The sequence below is a fragment of the Mandrillus leucophaeus genome, unplaced genomic scaffold, assembly GCF_000951045.1.
Source record: "Mandrillus leucophaeus isolate KB7577 unplaced genomic scaffold, Mleu.le_1.0 Scaffold39, whole genome shotgun sequence".
NCBI lineage: Eukaryota > Metazoa > Chordata > Mammalia > Primates > Cercopithecidae > Mandrillus > Mandrillus leucophaeus.
Genome location: NW_012104142.1, coordinates 3,670,204 through 3,683,929, shown reverse-complemented (window position 1 = coordinate 3,683,929; position 13,726 = coordinate 3,670,204). Strand labels below are relative to the sequence as shown.

Here is a 13,726-nt window from a genome sequence, read left to right as displayed (position 1 = left end):
CCGGGCGAGATGGCAGGCGCCTGTACTCCCAGCTACTCGGGAGGCTGAGGCAGGAGAATGGCGTGAACCCGGGAGGCGGGGCTTGCAGTGAGCTGAGATCCAGCCACTGCACTCCAGCCTGCGCAACAGAGCCAGACTCCGTCTCAAAAAAAAAAAAGAAAATAGAAAAAAGTGAGGAAATGAAATACAAATATAAAATTTATATACATAAAATCCAGTTTTCTAGTAAGGAAAATGATATAGTATGTCTTGAAACACTGGCTGTTCTGTTTGCTTAATTTTGTGATGAAGATTTAAGGTTGTTAGAGAAGCAGAGCTTGGTTTCTGACTTCATTACATGTCTATAAGTAACACTGATTAATAGTGAAGTGGGAACCCGGAACAACGGTAGAACAGCTATTATAACAAGACTGTCAGCAAAAATGCAAATTGATTAATGACATTTTATTTTATTTTATTTTTTTGGAGACAGAGTCTCACTATGTTTCCCAGGCTGGAATGCAGTGGCACGATCTTGGTTAACTCCAGCCTTGACCTCCTGGGTACAAGTTATCCTCTCACCTCAGTCTCGCGAGTAGCTGGGACTACAGGCACGTGCCACCAAACTCCACTAATTTTGTTTATTTTTTGTGGAGATAAAGTCTCACTATGTTGCTCAGGCTGGTCTCCAATTCCTGAGCTCAAGTGATTCTCCCACCTCAGCCTCTCAAAGTGCTGGGATTACAGGCCTGAGCCACTCTGCTCAGCCGACATTTTCAATCTTGTTATTAGATCACTCTTCCTTTTTTCTCTGAGCTCTGATAACTTTTCAAATTGTACTCATATCCACAGAGGCAACAACTTTTTTTTTTTTTTTTTTTTGAGACGGAGTCTCGCTCTATCGCCCAGGCTGGAGTGCAGTGGCCGGATGTCGGCTCACTGCAAGCTCCGAGAGGCAACAACTTTTGCAGTTAGATTAATATCCAATCTTCCAGAATACACTGGGTCAAAATATAGCCCGACAAGTTTTTGAATTGTTTTTGAATTTAAGCAGTAAGGGATCAGGACCAAATCTCTAAGTGAATACCTGGTGGGATTCAAATAAAGTATACAGACAACTTAGCCACCTTTTGGAGAGTAGCTCAGTCTTTATTTCCCATCAGTTCAGAGTAGCACCCACGGTGAACTGTTTATATATCTCACCTAAGATTTAAAACTCTATTTTTCCTACACCCTGATAAATGCTCTATTCAGTTGCAAATGCTTTATACTTTATATTTTGAAGTCAGGTGCTCAGGAGAGCACCCAAGCAACTGCCAGAGTGAGGACAGCTTCTAAAGGTAGCCACAGTGTGACTTCTAAGCTGAATATAATCAAAGGAATTCCCTTTCATCCTGTTTTCTTTCAAACTCTCAGAACTTCTATCATTCCATACACAAAACAGCCAGAGTTAAAAACTGGAGCACAGAATCAGCACAAAGCTAACTTTAAATAAGCAGTTTTCTGCTGAGGTGGAAGGATAAACCTAAATAATTTCTAGCTCTAAAGATTTCAGTTAAATTTTGAACGCTACCAGCAAGTGGTAAATGAGAGTAAAGCAAAACTAATAAACTCTAGGTTGTAACTGCTCTCAGGGCAGGCATTAACTGATCACCAGAACCAAACATAACACCTGGTCTATGGTAAGGAAGTAGCTGTTCATTTCAGTAAATGTTTGCTAAGTGAATTAAATATTTCACAGAAACCACAGATTCCTTAAAAGTCATCTAACCCAACTTCCTCATTTTATACATGAAAAAATAAAACTGAGGTGTAGAGACAATTTTAGCTTATCTGCTGTGACATTCTGAAGCACTGGCTTGTTGGCATGTCATTTGTCATGTGCAAGGTAAAGCAGCATAGTGGGTAAGATTATGAAGCCTCTCTGAGTTCTGGTTTTGCTACTTACTTGCTGCAAGACTGTGGACAAATCATTTCACCCATTTATACCTAGTGTTCCATTATTGGAACGCTAAGCATGTGGGAGTTATTTATATCGTACTGCTCAAGGTCATTGCCAAGGTCTGATGGCAAAAATGTAAAAAATTGCAACTTCTGTTTTTTTTTTTTTTTTTTTTTTTTGAGACGGAGTCTCACTCTTGTTCCCCAGGCTGGAGTGCAACAGCACTATCTTGGCTCACCGCAACCTCCGCGTCCGCCTCCCACTCCGGGATCTTTTTGTTCCTTGGTTGTCTTATCTGCAAAACGGGAAACAGGTTGAGTACCCTTCATCCCAAATGCTTGGGACTGGAGGTATTTTGGATTTCGGATTTTTTCCCAGGTTTTGGGATATTTGCATTATACGTAACGATTAAGCCTCCCAAATCCGAAAATCTAAAATTCAAAATGCTCCAAAAAGCACTTCCTTTGACCATCCCGTCAGTGCTCAAAAGTTTTAAATTTTGGAGGATTTTGGATTTCTAGATTAAGGATACTCAACCTGTAATAACATCACCTACCTCACACAGGTGTGACAAAGATTAATTAATACACGTAAAACACTTGGAACGGTTGCAGGCTTAGTAAACACTTCATAAATCTTGGCTGTTCAAAATCATTAACGGAGAGTTACTCCTGAGTGTTTTTCTTATGCAGATCCCAGTTTTTCATACTTACTATGAAAAAACCTCATGGAAAAAGTCTTAATTCTCTCCATCTAACAGAGTTAGCAAGCTCCCAGAGGGGAAAGAATCTGCTCAGGAGGAGGGCCAATACCTTCTACTAAGCACTTTACACTTTCATTTTTATTTATTCATTTTTTTTGAGACGGAGTCTCGCTCTATTAACTGCTTCTATTAAGCACTCCAGGCTGGAGTGCAGTGGTGCGATCTCGGCTCACTGCAAGCTCTGCTTCCCGGGTTCACGCCATTCTCCCGTCTCAGCCTCCCGAGTTGCTGGGACTACAGGCGCCCACCACCACTCCCGGCTAATTTTTTGTATTGTTTTTAGTAGAAACGGGGTTTCACCATGTTAGCCAGGATAATCTTGATCTCCCGACCTCGTGATCCGGCCCGCCTCGGCCTCCCAAAGTGCTGGGATTACAGGTGTGAGCCACTGCGCCCGGCCTACACTTTCATTTTAAGGTTCATGATCTTAAGAAACATCCTGCCACCTTCGAAGTCTTTCTACCCTCAATGCCGAGCACAGAACCTGGGTCACAGTGTTTCCACAGTGCTTCCTGAGCATTTCGGATGAATGAATGAAGAACAAATGACAGAACGCAGGGCTCAGCAAAGGTTATGCAGGAGATAGACAAGCGTGGTGTCATCAGTATTGGTTCATTACGGATTTTTTTCTCATTGTGCAGATCTATTCGCACAACTCTATTTTCAACTAGTCTGCGAGGCCCACCGGAGGTGCTCAGTAATGTTCTGTTGAACAAATACTGATGAAGTATCCTGGGATTTGGCCCTGTCAGGGGAAGTTGGGGCTGACAGTGGAGATCCTCACAGGAGAGTAACGATGCTTTGTGGACAGATTGCTGTGTCCGAGCTAAGATGCTTAAACATTTTCTTCATGTACGGCAGGGATGACCTCGCATTCATAGTTTTTTTTTTTGAGACGGAGTCTCCCTCTGTCGCCCAGGCCAGAATGCAGTGGCACAATCTCGGCTCACTGCAAGCTCCGCCTCCCGGGTTCACGCCATTCTCCTGCCTCAGCCTCCCCAGTAGCTGGGACTATAGGCGCCTGCCACCACGCCCAGCTAATTTTGTTTTGTATTTAACACGGTGAAACCCCGTGTTAGCCAGTATGGCCTCGATCTCCTGACCTCGTGATCCGCCAGCCTCGGCCTCCCAAAGTGCTGGGATTACAGGCGTGGGCCACCGCGCCCGGCCTTCATAGTTTTACGAATATAAATTCCTTTCCTTTCTAACAGACATATGCCTATTTTCTTAAAAAGAGTAATTCCTTAAAAGTTCCTACCCTAGTACAAAGGCAAATCATTACAAGCAATCATTAAATTCCATCATCAAAAAATCGTTCCACTTCAAAACAGCTGGATTGCAACCCAAACCAAACAGACGCCGCAGCTGTAACCGGGGGTGGGGTGGGCGTGGAGAGAGAGTGGCCAGAGAGGGGAGCGGTCAGAACACCAGCGGCTCCCAAGCTAACTCCTAGCCACATTTCCCACCCAGCTGGGTCCACAGGAAACGACGCCATCGGCGCTGTCCCACTGCGCAGGCGCCACCCCTTGGCCCGCATGCGCACTCAGTCAAACCCGGCCTGGGAAAATTTCCTGTCGCACGTCTGTTACAGCAGTCTCCTGTTTCTCCTCCTACCTTCTCCATTTTTCTAGTTCCTGCAGGTAGGATCCTAGGGGTTAACTCCCTTTTCACCAAGCTCCCGAGGGCCCTTCAGCCCTCGGTCTCTTACCTCAGCGGCTTTAGCACTTTCCCCTACAGCCCCGCCCCCAGGACCAGCCAGAGCGGTCACGCTCAGCACGACGAGGACGGCGGCGTGCTCGCGCCTCCACGGAGGGGCCCGCGGCGAAGGCGGCGTGCGCGCGCCCGGGCCGTGGTGGGCGTGGCCGGGGCGGAGACGCTAGGAGGGGAGCCGAGAACGCGCTCGTGGAGAGGAATTCCGGTTCCTTTGCCTCCTCGCCCTACCTTGGTTTACCTGCAGCCGCCTAGTCCTCTTCTGCTCCTTCTCTTTGATGATTCGGGGTCTCGGCTTCCCTCACGATATTGCAGAAAGACACGGCTTTCCTCTTCCTCTCCAAACCACCTCGAAGCAGGGTTAAGTTGGTTATTCCCGCCTTTCCTTCCGAGCAGTCTCGTAGCGCAGGGCCATGTAGGACAGGTAGATGCTGCGTTTGCTGTCTCCGCGACGACTACCTGTTTTTCCGGAGCTCTTGTTCTGAGGGCCCGACTTTCACCTTAGTCTGCTTTTGTGGGGAACTTTTTTTTTTTTAGCTTTCGCCTTGAAAGTGTTTTTTCATTGAGAACTTTAGAGGCCTCAGGGAATAGACCACTGGGTTGTGATGTCATCGACTATTGCTAATGATGTGCTCTTTTCCTCTATCCATGTCGGTTTACCTTCTATGTTGTTATTTCTCACAAAACCTCTTCTTGGTTCTGTAAGCACACAAATAATCAATTATTATTTTATTTTATTTATTTTTTTGAGACGAAGTCTCGCTCTGTCACCCAGGCTGGAGTGCAGTGGCGCGATCTCAGCTCACTGCAACCTCCGCCTCTCAGGCTTAAGCGATTCTCGTGCCACATCAGCCTTCCGAGTAGCTGGGATTACAGGCGCCCGCCACCAAGCCCGGCTACTTTTTGTATTTTCAGTAGAGACGGGTTTCACCATCTTGGCCAGGCTGGTGTTGAACTCCTGACCTCAGATGATCCACCCACCTCGGCCTCCCAAAGTGCTGGGATTACAGACGTGAGCCACCGCGTCCACGTTGGCTGGAGCGTTAGTGTATTTAGTAAGGATCAACTTGTTTTCTTTGGAACTCTTCAGTATTTTGGGCTTCAAGACTAAGCTGTACATGGTAGGAATACTGGCTGAATTTAACTTCAGCTCGCCTATAAGGAACCTTTGTTTCCTAAATTATTGGATCCATTAAGTGGTGTGACCAGAAGCTTGGCTTCTCAGTGAGTGATGTGCATTTTGTTGGGCAGTGGCCTGTAGAAACTGGATTCCTCCCCTCAGCAGTATATTGGTCTGAGAACCATATTGGTTAAGTTGTTATTAATTTACTGCTTTGACAGGCAACTGGAACTGATTGTTTTGTGTGAATTTCTAGCACCTCTGAAAGTACTTACAGGCTTTTTTTTTTCTGGATGGTTAAGTGTATTAAATATCCCTCATTGTCTTTCTCTTGCTAGATAGAGTTTGCTGGGCACAGTGGCTTACTCCTGTAATCCCAGCACTTTGGGAGGCTGAGGCTGGTGGATCAGCTGAGGCCAGGAGTTCCAGACCAGCCTGGCCAAAATGACAAAACCCAGTCTCTACTAAAAATAACAAAAAATTAGCCGGGGGTGGTGGCGGATGCCTGCAGTTCCAGCAACTTGGAAGGCTGAGGCAGGAGAATCACTTGAACCCGGGAGGCAGAGGTTACAGTGAGCAGAGATTGTGTCATTGCATTCCAGCCTGGGGAATAAGAGCGAGACACCGTCTCAAAAAAAAAAAAAAAAAAAAAAGATACTGTGCAAATGGTTAGATAACCACTGAAGTTCGCATTTTACTTATTAGGTTAAAGTAATAAAGAGAGCTTTATTCTCTCTTTCAAAGGCTGCCTTTTATTTTTAATCTCTTTTTTTTTGAGAAACAGGGTGTCGCCATGTTGCCCAGGCTGGTTTCAAACTCTTGGGCTCAAGCAGTCCTCCTTCCTCAGCCTCCCAAAGTGCTGGGAGTATAGGTGTAAGCCACCATGCCCGGCCCTTTTCTCTTTTTCTTTCTTTTTTTTTTAAGACGGAGTTGCGCTCTGTTGCCCAGGCTGGAGTGCAGCGGTTCGATCTCGGCTCACTGCAACCTCCGCCTCCTGGGTTCAAGAGATTTTCCTGCCTCACCCTCCTGAGTACCTGGGATTACAGGCGCGTGCCACCATGCCCAGCTAATTTTTGTATTTGTAGTAGAAACGGGGTTTCACCCTGTTGGTCAGGCTGGTCTTGAACTCCTGACCTGGTGATCCGCCCACCTCGGCCTACCAAAGTGCTGGAATTACAGGTGTGAGCCACCGCACCTGGTCCTCTTTTTCTTTTCTTAGAGGCGAGGCCTCACTATGTTCACAAGGCTGGTCTTGAACTCCAAACTCAACCAATCCTCTCACCTTGGCCTCCCAAAGTGCTAGGATTACAGATGTGAGCCACTGCTCCCCTCCCTCCCTCTCTCCCTTCCTTCCTTTCTTTCTTTCTTTTTTTTTTTAAAGAGTATATGCCTTTTAATCCCTTTTTTTCGGGGGTGGGTGATAAATAGTTTACAAATTACTTTGCTCTCTAGAGTGAGCCAGTGTGGTAGAAAATACAGCAGTTAACCTAAACTGGTTTACAGATGGGAAATCCAATGGGAAACAGTGCTGCTTTTGTGTGGGAGATACTGTGAACTGATGCCCAATTCAGACCTACACAATGGTTCAGATACTAGAGATAGGATGTTTAATTCTCACTAAGAAGGGTAAGATGGTAATTATATTTTTCAGGACGTCATCAGAATATTATTTGAAGAAAGTGTCATGGAAGTTCTGCGTCCACAGCTTATAAGAATTGATGGCCGGAATTACAGGAAGAATCCAGTCCAAGAACAGACCTATCAACATGAAGAAGATGAAGAGGACTTCTATCAAGGTAATCCTAGTTGCTCATTGGTCAGATAAGAAGTAAAATGTCCTGTGTATTGTAGGATCAATTTTTTGTTTGTTTCAATGTGTTTCTGTGTCAGCACTGAAATTTGAGATGTTTGGCCTCATATAGCTCTGTTTTTGTTCATGTCTAAGGGTACTGATGAGTTTGAGTTTAGCTGAAGTATTTTTGGTTGCAATTTATAAGTTATGTTTCTTCTTTGTACAGAGGTTTAAATATCGTAAGGAGAAATTTTAGTTATTAATATTAACCATTAATATTCTATGACAAAATTAAGTTCCTTTGTCTGTGGAGTTGTAATTATTATTATTATTAGAGATGGAGTCTCGCTCTGTCACTTAGGCTGGAATGCAGTAATGTAATCTCCACTCACTGCAATCTCTTCAAGTGATTCTGGTGCCTCAGCCTCCCAAGTAGCTGGGACTACAGGCATGTGCCACGATGTCCAGCTAATTTTTGTATTTTTAGTAGAGACAGGGTTTCACCATGTTGGCCAGGCTGGTCTTGAACTCCTGACCTCAAGTGATCCACCTGCCTCGGCCTCTCAAAGTGCTGGGATTATAGACGTGAGCCACCGCACCTGGCCCTAAAGTAATTATATATAAATTTTTGAAATAAATGAACATATGTATTTAGTCCATTGCCCAGTAGTGTTACCAAAATCCTCAGATGCCCATGTCCCTTTTGTAGAACATCGTGGTATTTGCATGTAACCTACACACATCCTACTTTAAATCCTCTCTTGTAATACATATGATACACAATACAATGCAAATGCTCTGTAAATAGTAGTTGTACTGTATTGTTTATTATTATTATTATTATTATTATTATTTTTCGAGACAGAGTTTTGCTCTTGTCACCCAGGCTGGAGTGCAGTGGCATGATCTGGGCTCTCTGTAACCTCCACCTCCCGAGTTCAAGCAGTTCTGCCTCAGCCTCCCCAGTAGCTGGGACTACAGGCGCCCGCCACCACACGTGGCTAATTTTTGTATTTTCAGTTGAGATGGTGTTTCACCATGTTGGCCAGCCTGGTCTCAAACTCCTGACTTTGGGTGATCTGTCTGCCTCGACCTCCCAAAGTGCTGGGATTACAGGCATGAGCCACCATGCCTAGCCTGTATTGTTTTTTAATTTGTTTTATTTTTATTGCTGTGTTGTTATTTTATTTTATTTTTTTCCAAGTAATTTTTTTTTTTTTTAAGAGACAAGCCCATTCTGGAGTGCAGTGGCACGACCTTGGTTCACTGCAGCGTCACCTCTTGGGCTCAAATGATTCTCCCACATCATCTTCCTGAGTAGTGGGGACTACGAGCATGTGCCACCATGCCCAGCTAATCTTTGTAGAGATGAGGGGTTTTACTTTGTTGCCCAGGCTGGATTTTTTTTCAAATATTTTCAGTCTGTGGTTGGTTGAATCCACTGATGGGGAATCCCTGTATATGGAGGGCCAACTGTATATAGAAACCTTTGGTAAAGTTTAGTTTGTTAATCAGGCACAGGGAGAGATTAATAACAATCACTAACAAAATAGAACAGTTATAACAATACATTGTAATAAAGGTGATGTGAATGTGGTCTCTGTGTCTCATGCCCAGTATCTTATTGTAGTAATGGTTTCGGACAGCAGTTAACTGCAGGTAACTGAAAACTTGGAAAGCGAAACCACAGATGAGGGGGAACTACTGTATACATGTGCTACCTTCCCAGGGTTCCAAGACTGAAAGATTTAAAATAGCCATGTGTTTTTTTATGGTTTATTTCTTATAAGATAGGTCGGAAGGAGTATCAGAGCAGTGTCATGGAATGTACAGTGTCTGGCTGTTTTTTATGCCTGTGTATTGCTTTTTTTAAACGCCAACAGCGGTTGACAGCTGAGGCAAAGGCTGTTGTCCACAGAGCAACATTGTTTCTGAGTGAGATGTCATGGTTTCTCTGCAGGCTCCATGGAGTGTGCTGATGAGCCCTGTGATGCCTACGAGGTGGAGCAGACCCCACAAGGATTCCGGTCTACTGTGAGGGCCCCCAGCTTGCTCTATAAGTGAGTCATGTCCCCAACAGCTTCATGGGGAGAGACTTCCAGGAAACTCAGTGGGAAGTGGACTCTTTGGTCTTCCATACTTATTGCGATGCTTGATTACTAATGATAAAATGATAAAATGTCCTAAAGTGTCAGAGGACTGATTACAGATTAATTTCATTGTTCCACGTGCATCACTAAGCTGATTTTGCCTCTTAGGCCATTCTTGTGTTGCTATGAAGAAATACCAGAGCCTGGGTAATTTATAAAGAAAAGAGGTTTCGGCCAGGTGCGGTGGCTCATGCCTGTAATCCTGGCACTTTGGGAGGCTGAGGCAGATAGATCACGTGAGGTCGGAAGTTCAAGACCAGCCTGGTCAACATGGTGAAACCCTGTCTCTACTAAATATACAAAAATTAGCCGGGTGTGGTGGTGAGCACCTGTAATCCCAGCTACTCGGGAGGCTGAGGCAGGAGAATCACTTAAACCTGGGAGGCAGAGGTTGCAGTGAGCAGAGATTCATGTCATTGCACTCCAGCCTGGGCAACAAGAGTGAAACTTAGTCTTAAAAAAAAAAAAAGGAAAAGCGGTTTCACTGGCTCATGACTCTACAGACACTACAAGCATGGCACCGGCATCTGGGGAGGCCTCAGGGACCTTTTACTCTTGGCAGAAGCTGAAGTGGGAGCAGGCATGTCACATGGTGAAAGCAGGAGCAAAAACCATGGGAGGTGAGGTGCCACACATTTTAAACAACCAGATCTTGTGTGAGCTCACTCATTGCCAAGGAGATAGTGCTAAGCCATCATGAGGGATCTACCCCCATGTTCCAAACACCTGCCACCAGGCCCCACTTTCAACACTTGAGAGTTACATTTCAGCATGAGATTTGGCAGGGACACAGATCCAAACCACATCACCTTTTATTTATTTTATTTATTTGTTTATTTTGAGATGGAGTTTCGCTCTTTCACCCAGGCAGGAGTGCAATGGGACGATCTTGGCTCACTGCAACCTCCGCCCCCAGAGTTCAAGCCATCCTCCTGCCTCAGCCTCCTGAGTAGCTGGGATAATAGGTACCTGCCATGCCTGGCTAATTTTTGTATTTTTAGTAGAGATGGGATTTCGCCATGTTGGCTAGGTTGGTCTTGAACTCCTGACCTCAGGTGGTCCACCTGCCTCGGCTTCCCAAAGTGCCGGCATTATAGGCATGAGCCTCCGCACCCAGCCTATTTTTATTATTATTATGTTTTTGAGACAGGGTGTCTCACTGTTGCCAGGCTAGAGTGTAGTGGCACAATCTCAGCTCACTGCAGCCTTGACTGCCCAGGCTAAAGTGATCCTCCTACCTCAGCCTCCCAAGTAGCTGGGACTGGCACACACCGCCAAGCCTGGCTAATTTTTTGAATTACTTGTAGAGATGGGGTTTTACCATGTTTCCGAGGCTGATCTTGACCTCCTGGACTCAAGTGATCCTCCCACCTTGGTCTCCCGAAGTGTTGGAATGAGCCATGCCCAACCACCATATCCCATATTACCTTTTAAATATCTTTTTTTTTTTTTTTAAAGGCAGGGCTTTGCTTTTGCTTTGTTACCCGGCTGGAGTGCAGTGGTGCTATCTTGGATCACTGTAGCCTTGACTTCCTGGGCTCAAGTGATCCTCCCTGCTTCAACCCCCCAAAATAGCTGGGACTATAGTTGTGCGCCACCACACCTGGCTAATTTTTTGCATTTTTGATAGAGACAGGGTTTCACCATATTGCCCAGGCTGGTCTTGAGCTCTGGAACTCAAGCAGTCCACCTGCCTTGGCCTCCCAGTGGGCAGGTATTACAAATGTGTTAAATATATTTTGAATCTACCAGCTATCTGTATCTTCACTGCTACCCCTCTGCCTTTTCTGTGGATTACTTAAAATAGCCTGCTTATTGGTCTCTGCACACACATACACACACACACATATATTTTGAGACAGAGTCTCACTCTGTCGCCCAGGCTGGTGTACAGTGGCATGATGTTGGCTCACTGCAACCTCCTCCGTTTTGGTTCAAGCGATTCTCTTGCATCAGACTCCTGAGTAGCTGGAACTACAGGCCTGCACTACTACACCTGGCTAAGTTTTGTATTTTTAGTAGAGGTGGGGTTTTACCATGTTGGCTAGGCTGGTCTCGAACTCCTGACCTCAGGTGATCCACCCCCTTGGCCTGCCAAAGTGTTGGGATTACAGGCATGAGCCACCGTGCTTGGCCACAAATGGTTTCATCAACCTTGATAGCAGTCTAAACACCTATTAAATATAAAATTTTCCTGGAATATGACCAAATCAGGCTCTAGTGACGTTTTTTCCTAAGAAACATGATTTTAGAAAGTCGTGGCTCAGTTTCCTGAAGAAAAAAAAAAAAAAATCAGTGTGACAGGTCTTGGTGTGTATCTGCTACTGCTGAGGTGTGTAAAAGTTCCTTGCATGATTCTAACTTGATGATCTTTTGATTTCTCTATATTCTAAGCACTCATTATGTGCCAGGTGACTTGCATGTTAGATTAGGTATTGGCTCTGATAAATCCTAATTAATAGATAATATTTACTCACAAGGCTGGGTGTGGTGGCACATACCTGTAATCCCAGCACTTTGGGAGGCCAAGATGGGAGGATTACTTGAGCCCATGAGTTGGAGACCACCCAGCTTGGGCAACATGGTGAGACCCCGTTTCTACAATAAATGAATGAATGAATGAATGAATGAACGAATGAATGAATAGAAATAGGTAAATTAGCCAGGCTTGGTAGTGAGTGCTTGTAGTCCCAGCTACTTGGGAGGCTGAAGCCAGGAGTATTGCTTGAGCCCAGAGGTTCAAGGTTACAGTGAGCTATGATTGTGCCATGTAGTTCCACCTGGGCAACAGAGCAATATCCTCTGTCAAAAATAAATAAATAAATAAATAAATAAATAAATAAAAAATACTAAGAAGATTTTCTTTCTTAGGAATAATTTCTGTAGGCTTATTTGGATCAAGAAAGAAATTACCTGGCCAAACTAATTTATAATCAGAGCCTAATATTGACAACACCTGTCCATGGGTTAGGTCTCATGCTGTGGTTCTTAGTCTCAGGTGCACAGGAGAATCATCTGGGGAGTTTCTAAAATTCCCAGTGCTTGGGTGCACCCTAGACCAATTAAATCAGAGTCTGTGGGAGCAGGACTCAGATATCACTATTTGAAGCCCCCCAGGTGATTCCAGTGTATAGCCAAGACTGAGAACCACTTGACCTGGTAGGAGTTTCCTCTTATGTATTCAACTAAGGAATCACCTTGTCACTGCTTATTTGTGTTATTGTAGTGAATATTTTATTTATTTTATTTTATTATTTTGACACGGAGTCTCACTCTGTTGCCCAGGCTGGAGTGCAGTGGCGTGATCTGGGCTCATTGCAACCTCTGCCTCCCCGGTTCAAGCGATTCTCTTACTTCAGCCTCCCGAGTAGCTGGGACTGCAGGCATGTGCCACCATGCCTGGCTAATTTTTTTGTGTTTTTGTTAGAGATGGGGTTTTGCCATGTTGGTCAGGCTGACCTCAGGTGATCTGCCTGCCTTGCATCCCAGAGTGCTGGGATTACAGGCAAGAACCACTGTGCCTGCCCTATAGTGAATATTTTAGATTTTCCATGGAAACCTCTTTTCAGTCCAACTATACTTTTAACTGGAAAGATACCAGTATGGGTTTAATGAGGATAGCATGTGTCATGCTGCATACCTGTTGACTTCAACAGGGATGGCGCCATGTTAGTCTGGGGAAGAGACCCAGAGCCAGCAAGTGAGACACAGGGTTTATTGAGGGGACTTGCATAAAGGGCAGTACCGTGGTGGTGGGCTGGACAGAACTTCAACTGCTTGGAAAAAGCATACAGTTTATATAACATTTCCACTTCGCACCCTGCCCCTAGCAGACATCACCTGGCAACCTTTATTTAATCCAAAGCAAAGGCCCTCGATCCCCTGTATGGCTTGGGTTCCATAAATGGGTCAGGGATTCAGATGTTCCTCATGCATAAAGGAATGGATCTCTGGGTTGGAATGAATCCAAGCCAGATTCCGTAGCTTGGAACTCTGAACACATATTCTTCTTAGATCATAGGGTGATTCTCAGGTAGGCTTAAGTTATTACTGTCAGGTGTGTCTGCCATACAGGGTCCTTCTCCTGGTATGCTTAACCTGCTAACGTTTGGGGCATCTGCCCAACAGCATGGACTGTATGGAGCTCTGTGCCACTTATTGGGAAGCTCTTTCATATATGACCACGTTTAATCCTTATGACAACCTTATGACAAGTAGGTACTATTCACTCCATTTTAATTTAATTTAATTTTTTTTTTTTTTTTTTTTT

The 13,726-nt window shown here is 44.8% G+C and overlaps 2 protein-coding genes across 7 annotated transcripts in view; one reads left to right on the top strand and one right to left on the bottom strand.

The window, feature by feature from the left end:
• The window catches only part of ANAPC16 (anaphase promoting complex subunit 16), a 28,318-nt gene extending 15,457 nt beyond the window's left edge, over window positions 1–12,861 (bottom strand). The window contains exon 1 of one of the 3 annotated variants that reach the window (XM_011991098.1): window positions 12,851–12,861. The gene's annotated coding sequence lies outside the window, so the exon portion shown is untranslated. Of the gene's footprint in view, window positions 1–4,298; window positions 4,530–12,850 lie in introns of those variants that run through there. The other 2 variants (XM_011991095.1, XM_011991097.1) reach the window with 2 other exon arrangements.
• ASCC1 (activating signal cointegrator 1 complex subunit 1) overlaps window positions 3,140–13,726 on the top strand; it is a 123,707-nt gene continuing 113,120 nt past the window's right edge. Inside the window, exons 1-3 of one of the 4 annotated variants that reach the window (XM_011991100.1) lie at window positions 3,140–3,447; window positions 7,177–7,310; window positions 9,267–9,366. In XM_011991100.1, coding sequence (XP_011846490.1) covers window positions 3,407–3,447; window positions 7,177–7,310; window positions 9,267–9,366 — 275 coding nt within the window. In that variant the 5' untranslated portion in view covers window positions 3,140–3,406. Of the gene's footprint in view, window positions 3,455–4,089; window positions 4,325–4,569; window positions 4,701–7,165; window positions 7,311–9,266; window positions 9,367–13,726 lie in introns of those variants that run through there. The other 3 variants (XM_011991099.1, XM_011991101.1, XM_011991102.1) reach the window with 3 other exon arrangements.